Source organism: Leucopleurus acutus (genome assembly GCF_964270905.1).
Source record: "Leucopleurus acutus genome assembly, chromosome: 13".
In the NCBI taxonomy this organism is placed as follows: Eukaryota; Metazoa; Chordata; class Mammalia; order Artiodactyla; family Delphinidae; genus Leucopleurus; species Leucopleurus acutus.
This window is the reverse complement of record NC_139155.1, coordinates 72584888-72604693: the sequence shown is the minus strand read 5'-3', so window position 1 is coordinate 72604693 and position 19806 is coordinate 72584888. Positions and strand designations below refer to the sequence as shown.

The 19806-nt window shown below is 47.0% G+C and overlaps 1 protein-coding gene across 5 annotated transcripts in view; it reads right to left on the bottom strand.

Annotated features, from left to right (window-relative positions):
- Positions 1-19806, bottom strand: part of ACACB (acetyl-CoA carboxylase beta) — a 122063-nt gene that overhangs the window by 81310 nt on the left and 20947 nt on the right. For 2 of the 5 annotated variants that reach the window (XM_082853242.1, XM_082853246.1), the window contains exon 2: positions 18118-18773. The exons of 1 other annotated variant lie outside the window; for it this stretch is intronic. In XM_082853242.1, the coding sequence (XP_082709368.1) occupies positions 18118-18764 (647 nt within the window). In that variant the 5' untranslated portion in view covers positions 18765-18773. Of the gene's footprint in view, positions 1-3828; positions 3911-9722; positions 9969-18117; positions 18774-19806 lie in introns of those variants that run through there. 2 more of the 5 variants (XM_082853243.1, XM_082853245.1) reach the window with 2 other exon arrangements.

The window sequence follows — 19806 nt, the reverse complement described above, 5'->3', positions numbered from 1 at the left end:
CTTCCATCAGTAAGGCTGGGAAGCTGTCAGGCTCCTTCAATCTAGAAACTGAGGTCTGGGAATTTATCTTCAAATATGTCCTTGGTGGGCTTCCCTGGTGGCGCAGTGGTTGAGACTCTGCCTGCCAATGCAGACGACACGGGTTCGTGCCCCGGTCCGGGAAGATCCCACATGCCGCAGAGCGGCTAAGCCCATGAGCCATGGCCGCTGAGGCTGCGCATCCGGAGCCTGTGCTCCGCAATGGGAGAGGCCACAACAGTGAGAAGCCCGCATACCGGAAAAAAAAAAAAAAAATGTCCTTGGTGACTTCCCTGCCTCTTTTTTCTCCATTCTCTCCTATTACCTGGATGTTGAAATTCCTGGACTGCCCACTAGTTTATGTATTTTTCCCCTCTCCTATTTTCTCTCTCTTTTCTTCTACCTTCTGGGCGATTCCCTCAGCCTTATCTCCTAACTGTTCAGTGGAGTCTTTAACATCTAAGAGCTTGGTTTTGGTCTGTCAATATCCCCTTTTCTATACATCCTGTTCCTATGTGTATAATATCCTCCCTGCCCCCGATGAGGGTATTTATGATAGCTTCTCCAAGTTCTCTTCTCCTGATGTGGTTTCTGTGTCTCCCACATTTCCTGTGTCCCCTTTGTTGGTATGTTTGGGGCCTGCCTTCCATCTTAGAAACTGCACCCAAATGTTTCATAAGCTGTGGTTGCTTCCTCATGACCAAGAGCAGGAACTAGAGGGCTGATGAGAAGTACTGAGCATGTGCTGGGGTCACTAGACCCTGACCTCAATGCAGGGTGATCTGGGAGGACTGTGTGTTGGGGAACCCCAAGTATTTTTAGAGTCATCCTCCCTGGCTGGTCCAATTCCCCCAGTAAGGAAAAGTTTTGGGGTCTTCTGCCTGGAGGATAAAGGTTGGCCAGGAGCCTAGGGACCAGGGGGAAGTGGGAGAAGTGTTGGGACAGGTCTGGGGGGCAGGGCAGCTTTCAGGATTCAGCACGCACACAGCACCCATCCTCTGGTTTGGGCTCCATAGTGCCCATCGGTCTCCAGCCCAAAGACCCTCTGCCTTTCCCTCTCCAGAGATCAAACCGCCTGCCTGCTACTGGGGTGGAAGTGGGAAGCTCCCAGCCACCTGGAGCAGATGAGGGGTCCGGGATTCTTTCACCCAATCCTTCTCATGTAGATGCTCCCAGACACGGAGGCACCCAATGTTGCCAATCCCTGCGCCTTCTGGGGTACAGGTTCTCAGCTTCCCTCACTGCTGCCTTACGGCTCAGCCGTCTTGGTTCTGCTCAGCCAGTGGCTGCTTGTTCTTCTGCTTTTCTGGCTTCCAAAATGTTGCTGCTAACTTCCCCTCCTGTTCTTCCAGGGCCTTGATGGGTTTCCAGCTCTTTAAGAAAATCTCTGTTGGGCTTCCCTGGTGGCGCAGTGGTTGGGAGTCCGCCTGCCGATGCAGGGGACACGGGTTCGTGCCCCGGTCCGGGAAGATCCCACATGCCGCGGAGCGGCTGGGCCCATGAGCCATGGCCGCTGAGCCTGTGCTCCACCACGGAAGAGGCCGCGACAGTGAGAGGCCCGCGTATGGAAAAAAAAAAAAAAAGAAAAGAAAATCTCTGCTGTCATTTGGTGGGGTTTTCACAGGTGCAGAATCAGGCATTCAGCCCACTCTTTCAACCCGGAAATGGGCTATTCAAGCAAGGAGATAGCCACCTGCCAAGCCACCTGCCAGGCATTAAGTTAGAGGTTTGCCACCCAGGGGTGCATCCAGCAACTGTGTCACCAGGCATTTTGGGAGGCTGGGGCTGAGTGGGTTTGGGGGGCCAAAAGTTTTGGTGAAGAACTGATAGACCCGGGACTTCCCTGGTGGTCCAGTGGCTAAGACTCCGTGCTCCCAATGCAGGGGGCCTGGGTTCGATCCCTAGTCAGGGAACTAGATCCCACATGCTGCAACTAGGAGTTCGCATCCTGCAACAAAAGATCCCACACGCAGCAACGAAGATCCCACGTGCCGCAACTAAGACCCGGTGCAGCCAAATAAATAAATAAATATTTAAAAAAAAAAAAAAAAAAAAGAACTGATAGACCCTAAGGAACACTGCCAGCACGTCACCGGGAAAAGCAAAGCCGGAAGCCAATAAGCCACTGTGGGCAGAGAAAGCCCAGTTTACAGATGGGCAAACTGAGGTCCCGTCAGGCAAAGGGAATCACCCAGCAAGTCAGCGGGACTGGGGCTCTTTCCATCATACCAGGAAATGTTGGGTGTGGGCATTTTCTGTTGTATAAAGTCTATCCATGCAGGACAGTTCCCCGTGGGAAAAGCCTTCTACAAACCTGCAGTCTGTCCCCCTCACCCCTGCCCCAACCCAAGCCCTGCCTATCAGAAATGAAAAAACGGACTTGTTGGCCAGGAAACAAAACCAGAAATGAATGACAGAAACCAATAATGATGCTATGCCACCACAGGATTTGTATTTTCAATTAAGACTGTCTCCGTTCAACAAGGCTTATGCATGTTGTCCAAAAGAACAAACAAATGAACAAATGACTTACGGCCCCTGAACTGGCCTTCCTGCCTCCCACAAACTGCAAGCAGCTTTTCTTCTAAAACCTCCTAGGACTGAACTGCTGAAACGAAACAGGACTTAGCAAAGGACTCTGAAGGTCAATATCATCTTACAAATATGAACAGTGCTTTCATCATAATTACAGTCCATTAACCAACAAGCAGTTCAGTTTGTTTTTAAGAACTTTCTTTCTTTCTTTTTTTTTTTTTTTTTTTGCGGTACGCGGGCCTCTCACTGTTGTGGTCTCTCCCGTTGCGGAGCACAGGCTCCAGACGCACAGGCTCAGCTGCATGTGGGATCTTCCCGGACCGGGGAACGAACCCGTGTCCCCTGCAACGGCAGGCGGACTCTCAACCACTGCGCCACCAGGGAAGCCCAAGAACTTTATTTTCTTTATTTCTTTAGAAAACAGGCATTCGGCCTGAGGGCCGTCGTTTGCAGACCCCTGATTTAGGGAAACAGATACCAAAATGTCAAGAGCAGCTTTCTCAAAGTGGTTGAATTATGGGTGGTTTCTGTTTTCTCCTCTTTGCCTATCTTTGTTAAATTTTCTGCCATGATATATTATTTTCAGTCAGAAGAAAAAGCTATTAACTTTGTAATAGGGACATTGAAAGCCATGGTCATTTTGGTATCCATTCGGTAAGGCACTCAGTATCCTCCACTGTAAAATGAGGATAATAACATGTACCTCATTGGATTGCGAGGATTAAATAAGCTCATATCAATACATAGACAGTAAAAGATGGCATCTGGCACACGGCAAACTCTATATTATTTCAATGCAGTGATTCCAGGAGGATCAGGGGCTACTGATCTCCCAATCTAACCAAGAATGGCATCAGGCCACTCCTCTGCCCATGGCCTCCTCCCCAACCATCCACCCTCCCCACTCTGTCCATGGTCTTCCCCAACTGGCTGGCTTGATCCTGTGGCTTCAGAAAGTCTGAGACATCCTACTTTTATACACACAACATTAAAACTCAGCAATTTGACCTAAAGAGCAACAAAGAAAAACTCAACCATTAGACAAACACCATTCTGTGGCCTGGGAAAAACCATTCACGGCGCCATTTTGACTTCAAAACTGGTGACACAGCCCCTCCACCAGAAGGGTCCCAAACCCATCCCAGCAAAGCACATGGGTGAACACACAATCCTGGTGTGGCTTTGCTTCAGTGGGGCCAGCCTGAGGCTAGTGGCTATTTTTATCTGTTTTTGATGAAGTTGGAGGCCAATCAACGTTGGCTCTGGGGGACTGACCTTTGGCTGGTATTCGTTCCAAGGCAAGTGTGGAGGCTGAAATATTCCACGGTGACTTTGGAAGTGGCTTCAGGTGCGGTCAACTACACAACAGAGCTGTCAGCCAAACACCCAACACCATGAGCTGCCCAGGCATGAGACCAGGCAGGACTGCACTGGGAAGGAAGGAATAAACATCCTCAAATGTCACCATATATTGGGCACAGGGGGGCTCCTCCCTGAATCCCCACAGCCTTATGCAGGGGAGACCATCATCTCCTGCTCACGATGAAGAAACGGAGGCTCAGAGAGGCCCACTGACCTCAAGTCACACAGCTGGCAAGTGGCAGAGCTGGGCTTCCAATCCAATTCTATCTGACCCCCGGGATCTAATTTCAAGGCACAAAGCTATCTGAGATAAATGGAAGTAACTCTATGGTCTGGACTTTCAAAAACAAGCACTTAACATTTGAGAGACGATATGGTAATCCGGGGTTCTCAACTGGGTGCAACTTTGCTCCCTTGGGGACGCACAGCACTGTCTGCAGCCATTTTTGGTCATCGCAGAGTGGAGTGTACTCCTGGCATCTAGTGGATAAAAAGCCTGGATGCCACTCAACACCCTGCAAAGCCCAGGACAGCCCTCAACAAAGAATTACAGGGCCCCAAATGTGAACAGTGCCACAAGTGAGAAAGCCCAGTAGACTAGAACCGTCCTCCCAGGCTTTGAATCCAAAATCTACTACTTATGACCTGTGTAATCTTGGGAAAGTTGCTTCAATATTCTGTGCCTTGCCTCCCTGATAGGATGTGAATATTTATAATATGAATAGGATCTGCCGCCTAGAGCATGTGTCCAGGGTTCACCACTGGGCCCGGCCTGCAGGAAAGAGCTTTAGCTGAGGTGCCTCTCTGCATGGGAGCCAGTATAAAAGCCCCAGCGTGAGGCCACCAGGCTAAGGCTCTGGCGTTAACCAGCTCTTAAATCCCTTACCCTACCATTTCTTTCATAAAACAGGGATGGTCACTGCTCTGAGCTGATGCCCTGATGGAAGTAAAGGCCTTACTATCATCACCCAGCAAGTAAGCAAGAAAGGACATTGCATAGCCCAGGAAAGGTCGATAGCTTTGAACTCATCTTTGGACCCCCAGATAAGTGGACGCTTGGAAATTTCTCAGGCCAACTGCCCCCTCGGTGCCTCCAGAGATGGCCACTTCAGCTGGGCCAGGGGTCAGCAAACTAGGGCCCAAGGGCCAAATAATCCAGTCTGTCACCTGCTTCTGTACCTCCCACAAACTAATAAAGGTTTTTACATTTTTGAATGGTTGAAAAAGAATCGTACCTTGTGACACGTGCAAATTATATGAAATTCAAATTTCAGTGTCTGTAAATCATGACTGGAATACACTCAGGCCCATTCAATTACACATTGCCTGTGGGAGCTGGGGCAGTAAAAGGCAGGGCTGAGTAGCTGTGACAGAGACCATACTGTCACAATGCCGAAAAGATTGATTATTTGGCCCTTTATAAAAAGTTTGCAGGGCTCCCCTGGTTGCGCAGTGGTTGAGAGTCCACCTGCCGATGCAGGGGACACGGGTTCGTGCCCCGGTCCGGGAAGATCCCACATGCCGCAGAGCGGCTGGGCCCGTGAGCCATGGCCGCTGAGCCTGCGCGTCCGGAGCCTGTGCTCCGCAACGGGAGAGGCTACAACAGTGAGAGGCCACGTACCGCAAAAAAAAAAAAAAAACTTTGCAGACTTTGGTTTTTCAAAAGCCCCTCAGGAAATTCTAATGTGCATGACATAGGAGTGAGACTACCCACAGATCAACAACCAACATTTCAACATGGGCAGCGGGCCTCGGTCCTGAGCAGGATTCCCTCAGCAGTGACATCATAACGGGATATTGTGGGGCTCACTGAAGACCAGACTCTTCTGCCTTCCGGTCCTCAACTTTATTTCACCCCAACAGAGACTCAAGTCTTTTCTTGAGATGTCCTCCAACCACTCCGACCCACATTCACTTCTCTGTTCTCTGAACTCTGGCCCTGTTTGCACACCAAGGAATGCTGGCCAGCACTTGGGACCTTGCCTGCCTATTATTTCTGGTTCCTTAGTAGATGGTCCAGGCCTCCAGGACAGGATCCCAAATGCGTCTTAACTGCATAGGCCTCTTTTGCAACAGAATTCTGTCATCACTGTTATCAGTTGTGCAAATGTTTGTGCTGACTTAGGACCGCACCCACAGCCCTGAGTGCTAGGCATAAGAACCCCTGGAAAGGCCAATTAGAATCAGCCCCATTGATAGAGGAGGAAACCGGGGTTCAAAGGGTTGACGGCACTTTTCAAGGCTACAGAGCTCAGCGGCAGAGTGCAGCTGTCTATCTCCATCTTTTTAGCGACTTTAAGCTAAGAGAGGAGCCATGCAGTGACCCAATAAAGCATCTTCATATTATTATATATACAGTGGTCACATGGTCTGAACTTGCCGGGACAATTCCAATTTCGTGCAAGTTCATTCTTTTGGATTACAGTGGTTTGTGTCGGGGCTTCCCTGGTGGCGCAGCAGTTAAGAATCCGCCTACCCATGCAGGGGACATGGGTTCAAGCCCGGCCCGGGAAGACCCCACATGCCGCAGAGCAACTAAGCCCGCGAGCCACAACTACTGAGCCCACGCACCACAACTACTGAAGCCCATGCATCTAGAGACTGTTCTCTGCAACAGAAGAGAAGCCACCGCAATGAGAAGCCCACGCACCACAACGAAGAGTAGCCCCCCCTCACCGCAACTAGAGAAAGCCCGCATGCGACAACAAAGACCCAATGCAGCCAAAAATAAATAAATAAAAATAAATTTTAAAAAATAAAAATAAAAAATAAAGTGGTTTGTGAAAGCTATTCTTTTGGATTAAAGTGTACAATTAAATGTGATTCAAGAGTTATAGGTTAAACTTTTTGTGCTAATAGTTTTATAGATCAGAAAAAAGGTATCCTTTGTAGACCACGTGGCCTGCTTTCGTGCCTGTAAGACTTGAGGGTTTTGGCCAGATGGGTTAGATCAAGGCTCCAAATGTGGAAGGAATGTGACTACCATGCTCCACAAAAAACTTAGTGCACAAGAATGACTGTGATTCAAATCTGGGACCCCTATCCTTCTGTGGGCCCTTTGCTCAGACATGCTCTGAGCACTCCAAGGAGGGTGCCCCTGAAGGCTCTGTTAGTCTCCTCTGCGGAAAAACCAAAAAAACTGGAGGGTCAGCCTCCCTCCTGGTGGGCTGGCCACACATCTGGATCTCTTGCCCTCTGTGAACCCTGCATCCGAGAAACTAAACAACCACTGAGGCCCTTCTGGCTCTAAGAGGCTTCACTTCCCTGGCACGCTCACCAGCCACAGTAACTAGTTACCAGTCGAGTCCTTTAGTCTTCTGACTAGTCCAACATTAGGAAGGGCTTATATTTGGAAAGAGTCTATTCAAGCACATTATGCATTAAAACCTGGCTGCCCATGAAGAGCCCTTTGGGCAAGAGCCTGAGCGGAATCCCCGTTACGCTATCACCAGCACTGACATCCTCAGTTTCCTCATCTGTAAAATGGAGATGACAGCACCCACTGAGTGTCCCACGGTGCTGTTGTAAATTTGGCATGAGATCACACGTACAAAGGTTCAGCCTGGCATCCTGAAAGCACCCCATGAAGGGTAGCAGTTAATTACTGTTGCTCCCATGGGCCTTGAATTTGAATTACTAAGAAAACACCTGCTTCCCCCATTAGATCAAGAGTTCCTAGGGACTTCCCTGGTGGTCCAGTGGTTAAGACTCCATGCTCCCAATGCAGGGGGCCCAGGTTCGATCCCTGGTCGGGGAACTAAGATCCCACATGCCACAACTAGAGAGGCCCGCGCGCTGCAAAAACGAGCCCAAAAGCCACAAAAAAAGAGCCCACAAGCTGCAACAAAGACCCAGCGCGGCCAAAATAAATAAATTAAAAAAAAAGAAAAAGAAAAAAGAGTTCCTAAAAGGCAGAGGTCATGTGTCCTGAACAGTTTTGTGTCCCTTCCTGGTTCCAGATGCAGGCCTTACACTCAGGAGATAGTCAGGTAATGTTTATGGACCAGATGGATACATCCTGGGAAAAGAACAAAGGATAGGGAGAGGCTTAGCTACAAGGCTGTTCTTCACTGTGTTAGTTATAATAACAAAAAGGGAGAAAGAGCCCAAATATCCACTCTCTGTAGGAGACTGTTTATAAATTTTAAAGTGTATCCATTTAAAGGAACACTATGGACCCCTAGAATGCACCATGCGGAACAAGCGTCGGCAAATGCTTTCTGTAAAGGACCAGACAGTAAATACTTCAGCTTTTGGAGTCCATTCGGTCTCTATTCCACTACTAAATACTGCCCTTGAAGCACAAAAGCAGCCACAGATGATACATAACGTGGCTATGTTTCAGTAAAACCTTATTTGTAGACATTGAAATCTGAACTTCATGTAATTTTCACATCTCACTAAATAGTAGCCTTCTTTTGAATTTTTTCAACTGTCTTTTTACTTTTTTTTTTTTGCCGTGCCGCGCTGCTTGCAGGATCTTAGTTCTCTGACCAGGAATTGAACCCAGGCCGCCACAGTGAAAGCATCCTAACTGCTGGACCGCCAGGGAATTCCCTGATTTTTTTTCAACCATTTAAAAGTTAAAAACTGGGACTTCCCTGGTGGCGCAGTGGTTTAGAATCCACCCGCCAATGCAGCGGACACGGGTTCAATCCCTAGTCCGGGAAGATCCCCCATGCCGTGGAGCAGCTAAGCCCCTACGCCCAACTACCGAGCCTGCGTTCTAGAGTCCGCGAGCCACAACTACTGAGCCTGCGCGCCTAGAGCCCGTGCTCCGCAACAAAGATAAGCCGCTGCAATGCGAAGCCCGTGCACCACAATGAAGAGTAGCTCCACTCGCAGCAACTAGAGAGAAAAACCTGTGCGAAGCAACAAAGACCCAGCACAGCCAAAAAACATATAAATAAGAAAGTAAGTAAGTTACAAACTATTCTTTGCTTGCAGGCCACACAAAAACAGGCTGTGGGCCACAGTGAGCTGAGTCCACTGGTAGACTACTTAATGCCCAGTGAAAGAGCAAGTTACAATATAGTATGTTCTGTATGATTCGAGTTCATAAATTAAAGCACACCTGCACCAAAAATAAAAAAAGGCTGAAAGACTATAGAGCAGCTGTTAATAAAGATCAAATGGAGGGGAGGTGTATGGGTGAGTTTGTTCTTCCTTTTTGCTTATCTATAATTTTCTGAATTTTCAACAACAAACACAGTTAGCATCACTTTGGTAACCTTAAAAAAGGCAATAAAATGAAGACAAAAAAAAAAAGAAATGAAATGAAGCAGGTGGTGCTAAGAAGGGCTCAGGCACAGAAATGCCTACACTTAAACTGCTCAGAAAATAACCGTAAGTGGGATGCCTGCCCAAGGGTACGTGGATTCGCCCCGGGCTTCACGAGCACCAGGCTTCAAAACGACCTGCTGTCAGGCAACCATCACCTTTATCGAGGCTAAGGGGAGGAGGAGGGGGAAAGCGCGGGCCCAGCCGGCCAGCCAACCTTGAGGCACCTGTGCGCTCCCGAGAGCCCTTCTCCAATCAACATCACTGCCAAATCTGGCAACCACCTGCACCGTCAAGACCAGCTAGAGTTTGTGAGGCAGGCTCCGTCTCCCCAGCTGCCAAACTGAAGCCGGCCTTTCTTCGGCTGGGGGCGGGGAGTGGGGGGTGGGAGGGACCCTGCAGGAGTTTATAAAAAGATAACTTGCTGTACACCTGAAACTAACACAACATTGTAAGTCAATTATCCCCCAATAAATTTTTTTTTAAAAAAAGATAACAACGGTCATTAAAGTTGAAGTCTTACTTACTTTACTTTGCGATCGGGGAAACAGACCTTGCCCTTGGCGGGACTCATGTTGACCCTCCCGCCGCCCACCAGGCTCCTGCTCGGATACACAGCATGCACCCCCTACCCCTGTGAGGCAGACCCCTGTCCCGGGGCCCAGCCAGGTAGCGACAGGGAGGCGGAAGCGCGGTCGTAGAGCGCCTCGGGCCGGGCGGCGCACCACCCTGCAGAAGCCCAACTCGGCGCGAATCTTCCTCCATCCCGAAAGGCGTCCTGACCTCCTGTGTCCGGGGCAGACGCGCCCGCCCAGGCCCCGCCCCGACCAAGCGGACCCCGCCTCCCTAGAGGTCCCGCCTCCTGTCCCGGGACAGGACACGGACCCCGCCATCTCCCACACCGGGTCCCGCCTCCCCCCCCACCCCGCCCCGGACCAGCCAGTAGCGCAGCCACCGCTGACCTTGGGCGCCGGGAGAGTGTGGCCCGAGACTTTAAGAAGCCTCTTGGCTCCCCAGCTCCCCGGACTGAAGTAGAACAATTCCAGGATGGCATCCCCCCCTACAGACTGGCAGCTGGGAAAAACTTGCAAGCAATTCACGTGCTGGAATACGCACACAATAGGGAAGTGGTGGAAAATATGGGTTATTTAAAATGTGAGTCAGATGTCACCACGGTGCCTGGTAAAAGCCCCCGCAGTCAACTTCTGGCTTCCAATTTCCGGTTTTTGCTTATTCTTTCACCTATACTTCCAGGGACGTGTCTGCTCCATGCCTCCCCTCCCCTCAGTGAGCTTCTACAACACACTTGGAACCACCTGGGTCCCCAGCTAACATAAGGGCCTCCAAGACAGGAAAGACGCAGATGCCCTGTGACCCTAAGTAAGTTTCCTTCTGATAAGGTATTTACCTCTTCTGATAAGGTATTTGCCTCTGTCTCATTTAATCGTCGCAGCAATCCTACTGTTTTATTTCCGTAATACAGATAAGGAAAGAAGACGCAGAGATGTCTATCGCCCAAGGTGCCACAGCTGGCGACTTGAACCCAGGCAATCTGATTCCAGTTAGAATGAGTGAATGAATGAATACTTCTCCAAGTAGTTATAATAAATAAAAAGGACCCGACACACTGCCTAGCAAGCATTGCAATAGTAGTAAATGTAGCTTATGTGGATAGCAAACCCGAAAAATTAGAAATAAAATAAATGCAAAGGAATTCTCTTCTAAAGGCACAGCTAGGGCCACACGTCCAGGGGGCACCATCCAGGCGGCCACAAAGTGAACAGTAACCTTTCCCTGGAGTCGTGTAAGCAGCCTTGCCTGAGGGCACTGGTTAGCTGGTTAGTCCTCTAACTATACATTCAACAACATTTCAACAATAGTTTTAAAATATATATATTCAATATCTTGTAATAATCTATAACGGAAAAAATATGGAAAAGAGTATATGTATAACTGAATCACTTTGCTGTACACCTGAAACTAACATAATATTGTAAATCAACTATACTTCAACAACAACAAAAAATTTTTTTCATAAATAAAACAGATGAACAAAATTCTTAGTTCTTCAGAGTTTCCAGAAGCTTCTTCATGGCTTTATCTTTTTCTTTTTTTTTTTTTTTGCGGTATGCAGGCCTCTCACTGTTGTGGCCTCTCCCGTTGCGGGGCACAGGCTCCGGATGCGCAGGCTCAGCGGCCATGGCTCACGGGCCCAGCTGCTCCGCGGCATGTGGGATCTTCCCGGACCGGGGCACGAACCCGTGTCCCCTGCATCGGCAGGTGGACTCTCAACCATGGCGCCACCAGGGAAGCTCTTCATGGCTTTATCTTTAGTCCCTCCAAAAAAAAAAAAAAACCTGCCGTAGGCTGATTTTTTTTTTTTAAGTTTCAAATAAAAACCCCAAAGTACTCATGACCCAAATGGCCCACACTTCCACGTAACCACCTCAAAACAGGAAAAACAATTAAAATCAGAAAATGAAGGTATTTCAAAACACCCTACCCTACCCCAAGTCAGTTAGGCTCTCCAGTTTACTCACGTTTTTCTAGATATTTACTCTCTATTGACAAACCCCAATACTCATTGACACTGGATATTTCAACTTCTCTGCTTTGCATTGTATCCTTCGATCAGAGAGCTTGACCTGCCTCTTCAGTCCATCTTCCTCTGTGGACACAGGTTGCTCTACCTTAAAGGTGTATGCCCGGTGGGGCTTGGAAATAGCCGTGGCCACATGTAAGAACTTTGGGAGATGCCCATTTAAATGATGGCAACTGAAGGATGGACTGGGAGTTTGGGATTAGTAGATGCAAACTATTATACATTGAATGGATAAACAATTAGGTCCTACTGTATAGCGCAGGAAACTATTCAACATCCTGAGATAAACAACAATGAAAAAGAATGTATAAATATATGTATGAGTCACTCTGCTGTAGAGCAGAAATTAACACAACATTGTAAATCAAGTATACTTCAATTGAAAAAAAAGCAAATGATGGCGACCGAGGCAGCCTCTGGGCTGTCCACTCCCAGCACTTCCGCTCTCCTGATCTCTGCACCCTTCTGAGGTAGATACTGATGTTATCCCCCTTCAAGAGAGGAGGAAATTGCAGCGGAGAGGGCATGGGACTGGTCTGAGATCTGAACCCAGACCTGTCTAACCCTCCACACAAAAGCAAAGACTATGAGAGCCACAGAGGACTTAGAGCATCCAGTCCAGCCGTGGAGAGGGTAGGTGACAATGCCACGAATGCACAGCTGAAGGCTGCCTGATAAACTGCCTCATCTCCTCACGCTTCCCATTTATAGAAAGAACAAGTTGGGAGGAAGGTGGAGGTACTTCTTCTGGGGCCCAGGTTAGGCGGCAGCATCAACACTGGGAGTTTGAAGACCACTTTCTGATCTGCCTCTGCTGAGGGTCTGGGTTTGAATGGCTGAAGGGCCTGTGATATCCTGTTGGGAGGCCTCAGACAGACCCCTGCACCTCTCTGGGTTTCAGCTTCTTATCTAGGAAGTGAGATGACTGATTTGCTTTTTCCTCCCCGTAATTTTTATACTGTTTTATTATTAAACATTGTTAAAACTTCTTATAACAATGATATTTACAGCAGAAAGTTAGAAAATGCAGAAGAAAATTTAGATGACGCATAAGTGTACCACATAATTCGACAATTATTACTATAGTTAGACAATGATTACTAACTATTTGGAGACATTCCTTACAGTCTCTCCAGCCACACACACACACACACACACACACACACACACACACACACACATTTATTAAGGATGAGTATTTTTGTGCTTATTATGCACCAGGGAATATTCTCAGCACATGACATACATGTGCCCACAATCCCTTACCAGAAATTCCCAGGGCCCAATGTATTTTAGAATTTGGAAATTTTTCTAGGAAGGTAAAGCCTTATGTGGCACGTTATGGTGTTAATATTTCACCAGCAGAAGGCATAAATATTCACACAAAACGGGACAAGACTATAAATAACTTTGCATCGAGGCAGGTTTTGCTAGTGAGTTCACTGCCAACTTATAAACTTAGGTTTCAGAACTTTAAATTTCAGGACTGCAATTGCGTGATCCTGAATGCGTCCCATCCCACTCGATCCACATATGCACCCCATAGGGTAGGATTATTAGGGTTACACGATAGTAAGAGGCGGCTTTGAACCTGGTGTCTTGGCCCAGGTCCATCGTGTACTAACCACTTTGCTGCTTGTTAAACATGTGGGATTGCCCTGTAACCTTCATTTCACAATATGTGAGCAACTATTTTGCTATTAACATCATGTAATGTTCTCATCAGCTCTGTTTTGAAAGGTTGCATGGGGGACTGTTTCCAAGTCCAAAGAAAGACCAAGTTCCAACTCCTGGTTTGAGATGAACCCAAAAGGAAAGAGACAGGAGGGAAGCCCTGAGCAGATAGCACAGTCACTGAATCTGTAATCAATCTATAATCGTAGCCAGCCCTTGTCCAGTTGGAAAATGGAAGCAAAGTGCGAGGTTGCATTAACTGTATTAAAGGGAGAAGAAACATTTGAAATTGGAGTTTAACCTCAGAACTAGTCTACAAATCACAAGATTTATACAAAAAGGATTTTATGAAAACAGAAATTCTACTGCTTCTAAAGAGGGACAACAAAACGCCTAGTCATCTGTTCATCCATCCATCCATCCACCAACCCATCTGTCCATCCACCCATCCATCCATTTATTCATTCATTCATTCATTCATTCATCCCCAGACTCATTCACAAAGTGTCTTGCTTGCCCCAGAAATTCAGAATTCTGTCTTTGGCAGGTTTGGGTTGCTTGTTTCATTCACGCATTTGGTGAGTATTTCTTCAAAGTCTACCATGAACCCACACTAGGCTAGGCAGTGGAGAAAAGCAGAGACCCCAAAAATATGGTCCTATTTTCATGGAGCTTGTGGTCCAATGCAGGAGACAGGTAACAACCAAGTAAACAAATAGAGAAACTAAAGACATGATCTCAAGGAGTGATTAAGTTTTCACGACACATCAGGGTGATCGATCAAGAAACTAGGGGCACGTGGGCAATACTGTAAAGGTGGGCCTTGACTCCCAGGAGATACTTCCACATGGGATTCTCGTGCCAGGTCATTAGAAACAGCGAACACGTGCGAGTCCCCTCCATCAGAGGCCCCGGACTCGGGGACTCAGCTAGGGCTGGAAATGTTCTAATGGAAATACCAGGATTTTGGGAAGCACCAGCAGAACCACCTGAGTTGCCCCTGGTACTAAAATTCAAAATTCTCAACTTTGAAAAGCACATGTACTGGGGGCAAAAGAACCGTGTGCCCTGTGAGCTTTCAGGAGTCTGGTCCAGCCTCCTCATGCTGCAGATGAGGCATTGGAGGCTCAGAGAGGGGAAGAGGGCTACCCAAGGTCACACAGCACATTGGCCCTCCCTGTGCCCCATCACCCCACAATGCACCTTCATCTCTATGTTTCGGTGCCTCTGGTTTATAAAATCCAAGATCCTTCTACCCCTCCCCCAGTCCTTTGCTGGGACAAGGCAGGAAAAATGATTCACCTACAATGCTAAGTTTTATGCAATGAAGATACCAGGGCAGAAAATTCACTTCCTGTTTTGGCCCACAGCCATATGCAAAGATAGGCCCTCAGTTAAGTATCATTTACCTTTATAAATTTGCCAGTCCAGAAAAGCTGTTTTTTTAAGAACAAACCAGCAAAGACCCCTCAAAATAGTAGTGGAAGACGGGGAGAAGAAACTTGGGAGTCTTCCCCCCGCCCTACCATTTTAATCTACCATTTATTAAGTGCTTTATTCTCTTGCTAAGCACCTTAGAAATATGAGTTGATTTTAATCTTCAGAACTTTCTTGGAATCCAAGACTCAGGAGAAAATAATAATGTAACATTTATTATTTTGGCAAGCCTATTTGCTTGATAAGTTCTTAATTAGCACCAGTAGGAAGAATTCACACAGTTGTTTCCTTTTTATCAATTAGGGCTGGGTCTGTGCCATACAAGACAACAGCCACCAGCCACGAGGCTATTTAAATTTAAATTAATTAAAACTTAAATTTAAAATTCAGTTCTGGGAATTCCCTGTCAGTCCAGTGGTTAGGACTCTGCACTTTCATTGCTGAGGACGTGGGTTCGATCCCCGGTCAGGGAACTAAGATCCCACAAGCTATGCAGTGCAGCCAAAGACAAACAAACAAAGACATAAATAAATAAAATTCAGCTCTTTAGCCACACTAGCCACATTTCAAGTGCTCAATAGTCACATATGATGAGTGGCTGCCATATTGAACAGCAGAGTTCTAGAACATTCCATTCTGGAACATCCCAATGTGGCAGAGAGTTCTGTTGGACTGCTCTGTTCTGGCTTGAAAGTTGCCTCTTCCAAGAGCTCTTCCCTGACCTGACCACATCTTTCTAAAACATCCCCACAGGTATTTCTTCTGTAGCCTGTTTCCTTCCTGGCGTTGAACATACTTGGAAACTATCTTATCAGTTTACCTGTTTATCTGTACATTTCCTATCTCCCTGCTAGGACTCTGCATCTTGTTTCCTGCTGGAGCCAGCCTGGGAAATGTATCTCACCATTCCTCCTCCTTAGATGCCACTTAGCAACCCCTCAGTGGACATCCACATCTAACATAATCTCTGATGCTTTTTCATTTGGGTGAATTGGTTTAATAAACTGTTTTTCCCTAATCCCTGCTGAAACTGTCATAATGAGGGAAAGAAGGGTCTGGAAGGAAGAGAATGTTGGAGATTACTGGAGAACACACTGTGACACAGTGGAATGAATCCTGCTGTCCAACAGATCTGGCCTCAAAACTTCGCTCTGCCACTTCCTAGCTGCGTGATCTTGGAAAAGGTACTTTGCCTCTTTTTTTTTAACCATTTTTAAAAATTGAAGTACAGTAGATTTACTGTGTTGTGTTAGTTTCAGGTGTGCAGCAAAGTGATTACACACACACACACACACATATATATATATATATTCTTTTTCAGATCCTTTTCCATTATAGGTTATTACAATATACTGAGTATCATTCCCTGTGCTATACAGTAGGTCCTTGCTGTTTATCTGTTTTATATATAGTAGTGTGTGTATGTTAATCTCAAACTCCTAATTTATTTCCCCCCCGCTATCCCCTTTGGTAGCCATAAGTTTGTTTTCTATGTCTGTGAGTCTGTTTCTCTTTTGTAAATAAGTTCATTTGTATCATTTTTTTAGATTCCACATGTAAGTGATATCATATGATATTTGTCTTTTTCTGTCTGACTTACTTCACTTAATATGATAATCTCTAGGTCCATCCATGTTGCTGCAAATGGCATTATTTCATTATTTTTTAAAGCTGAGTAGTATTTATTTCACCTCTCGGAGCCTCAGTTTTCTCATCTGCAGAATAGGGATCCACCACCAGCCTTGTACCATTGTTATAAAGGATAACTGGGTAATTTATATAAACTGTAGGTAGAAGAGGGGTAGGTAGAAGTGGGGAAGCTCTGGGTGAATTCGAGTGCTGGGTGAAGTGGGTGCTGGTGGGAAAGGAGCTGGGGAGGAATTTACTGCTTATTGAGCACCTCCTGTATACCAAACTCTGTGCATACTTTATAAACATTATCCGATTTAATCCTTCAGAATTTTACAGATGAGGGACCTGGGCCAGGAGAGGCGATGTGCCACGCCCAAGGTCACACAGTGCGGGGCGGCAGAGCCAGGGTGGAACTCAACTCTGACATCTGACTGTTCCTTTAACCCTTCCAGAAACTCAAAACAGTCTTCCCCTAAGATCATCAGCATAGGGAATATTTGCATTTTTCTCTTTTCTCTATCTCCAATTTCCAGTAACCAGGGTTATAAATGGTCCAGCAACCATGCTCACCGGGAACATGGTGCCTTTGTAAGAGCCCATGTCCTAGTCCAGGTTTTCCTCGTTTTAGCAGAGAGCGTGCAAGAGCTGCTTAAAAGAGCCAACAAGATTCCACTCCCAGGGCAGAAGAACAGACTGGAAGCAGGAACAAACACTAGAACACAGCAGAGGTTCTTTCCGGCTGGCAAAGTCATGGCTGGTGGCTCTTTTGTACTCTCTGCTCTCCCATATTTTCCATGTTTTCTACCTGGAATTACCGTATTCCATTTGTAATTTGGGAGTGGGGGGTGGCAAAGTCTGATAACAAGAACAACAGAAATGAAGCCACTGACTACACTCCCGGGACAGTCCCACCTGTGATGGACCCGCAGGTATTTGTTTCCAACAATCAGTCTGATGGATGTGTAATAGTATTTGAATTTCTGCCCCCTTTTTTTTTTTTTTTGGCCGTGCCACATGGCTTGTGGGATCTTAGTTCCTTGACCAGGGATTGAACCCAGGCCCTCAGCAGTGAGAGTGCAGAGTCTTAACCACTGGACAGCCAGGGAATTCCCTTGAATTTCTGCTTTTAAGGCATCACTGGGGGAAGGCATGTTTTACAGTTGTTAATTACCTATTGGATGAATGAACAAATGAACGAACAAGTGAATGAATGTCTCATCAGGAGTCAGGGAAACTGTCCCTCCCTTTGGGTTCCCATCATTGCTTTGGCTCTTGCCAACCTGAGCTCATTCTGCTTAAATTATAACTAGTTGTTGCATACGAGGTCATCCTCCCCAACCAGACCGCGATCTTCTAGAAAGCCAGTTTCCTGGCCTGGGGCCCTGTCCACGCAGTAGATGCTCAATAAATGACTTTGATAGGAGGGAGGGAAGGAAGCAGGGAGGCTCATGTCTTCTGCTCGGCACATAGCTACCCTCAAAGCATTGGCATGAGCGGGGAGCTGGGCTGAGCAGGGAAGGGTGTGGACCCCACCCTAACTCTGCGCCTCCTGGTTACGAGGACAGAGGGTACGTTACCTTATAGTGGGGACAGGGGTCTCAGTCTCGCCTGCGGTCTGAGCAGCCTCCAGGGACAGGGTCCCCAGGCTGGCTCGGCTGCCCTTCCGGGAAGATTCTCTGAACAAGCCAGTGCCAGAGTCCTCATCGGAAGAGTTGTCGTCAAAAGAGCCCAGGATGAAGTTGGTCATCAGTTGCTTCTTGATGTGCGCCCGCTTCCTGTCTTCTTTGGAGAGGGTTCTGGCTCGCTGGCCCTGGGGTCTGGCTAGCACGGACAGGCCACTGGTATTTGGGGTCTCCAGGACTTCGTTCTCTGTCCTGTTAGCTTGGCGTGTTGGGAAGGGGTCATCGGAGGAAAGGGGGTTTCCTTGGGGATTCTGCAGCAGGGGTGGCTGGGAGTTTCTTTGCTGGCAGGTGTCTTTGGGACCTTTGTGGGAGGCTGGCTCAGCCTGGTCAGGGGTCTCTGGCAGAGAGCTGCTGCTGCAATTTTCCTGCAGTGGCTCCCTGGAGCTGTCTGAGGCTGGAAGAGGCTCCTGACTTGTGATGAAGCTCACCTTCAATTTACTCTTGGTGACTTCCTTGGAGTCCGTCATTTTCCCCCAGCTTTTTAACCAGGAAAAGATCAGGCAGGAGAAAATCAGATAAGATAGAAAAAGAAGCAGGATCATTCACAAAATCTGTAAGGGAATAAGAGAGACGTTTTAGGATTTATGTAATCGTGTTATCTAGCTCTTAAAGGAGGTGAGAGCCAGTTAAGGTTCTGTGTATTCGGCTGAGAGAGCTGGACGGGAAAAGCACTAGACAGGGAGCAGAGAAGGGGTGCTCCTCCCGGCTTACATGCTCTGTGGTCTGCGGCATGTTTCTTTTTTTTAAGATTTTTTTTTTTTTTGACGTGGACCATTTTCAAAGTCTTTATTGAATTTGTTACTATATTGCTTCTGTTTCATGTTTTGGTTTTATGGCCACGAGGCATGTGGGACCTCAGCTCCCCAACCAGGGATCAAACCTGCACCCCCTTCATTGGAAGGCAAAGTCTTAACCACTGGACTGCCAGGGAAGTCCCTGGGACACGTTTCTTAACCTCTCTGGATCTCAGTTTCCCACCTCTGAATAAACTAACACACACTCACCATAAATCATAAACATGCATGTGAGAGAGAACTGAATGAGGTCAGGTACATTAAAAGACTCTGTTAGAGCATCATTAATCATAATATCCCCAGAGCGGAAACAATCTAAATGCCCAATAACTGATGAATGGATAGACAAGATGGGGTCTATCCATACAGTGGAATATTGTTCAGCCACAAAAAGGAATGAACCACTGGTCATGCTACAACATGGCTGAATTCGAAAACACCATGCTAAGTGAAAGAAGCCAGTCCCAAAAGACCACATATTGTATGATTCCATGTATTTAGATAATATGCCCAGATTAGGCAAATTCATAGAGATGGAAAGATCGGTGGTTGCCTGGGGCTAATGGGATGGGGGTGAAAGCTAAAGGGTACAAGGTTTCTGTCTGGAGTGATGAAAATGTTCCAAAGCTGACTGTGGTGACGGTTGTACAACTCTTTGAATAGACTAAAAACCATTGAATTTTGCGCTTTACATGAGTCAAACAGTATATGAGTTACATCTCAACAAAGCTTATCTTAAAAAAAGACTTCATTATATTCCAATTTGTAGATGCAAAGGATGGCTGGCTTC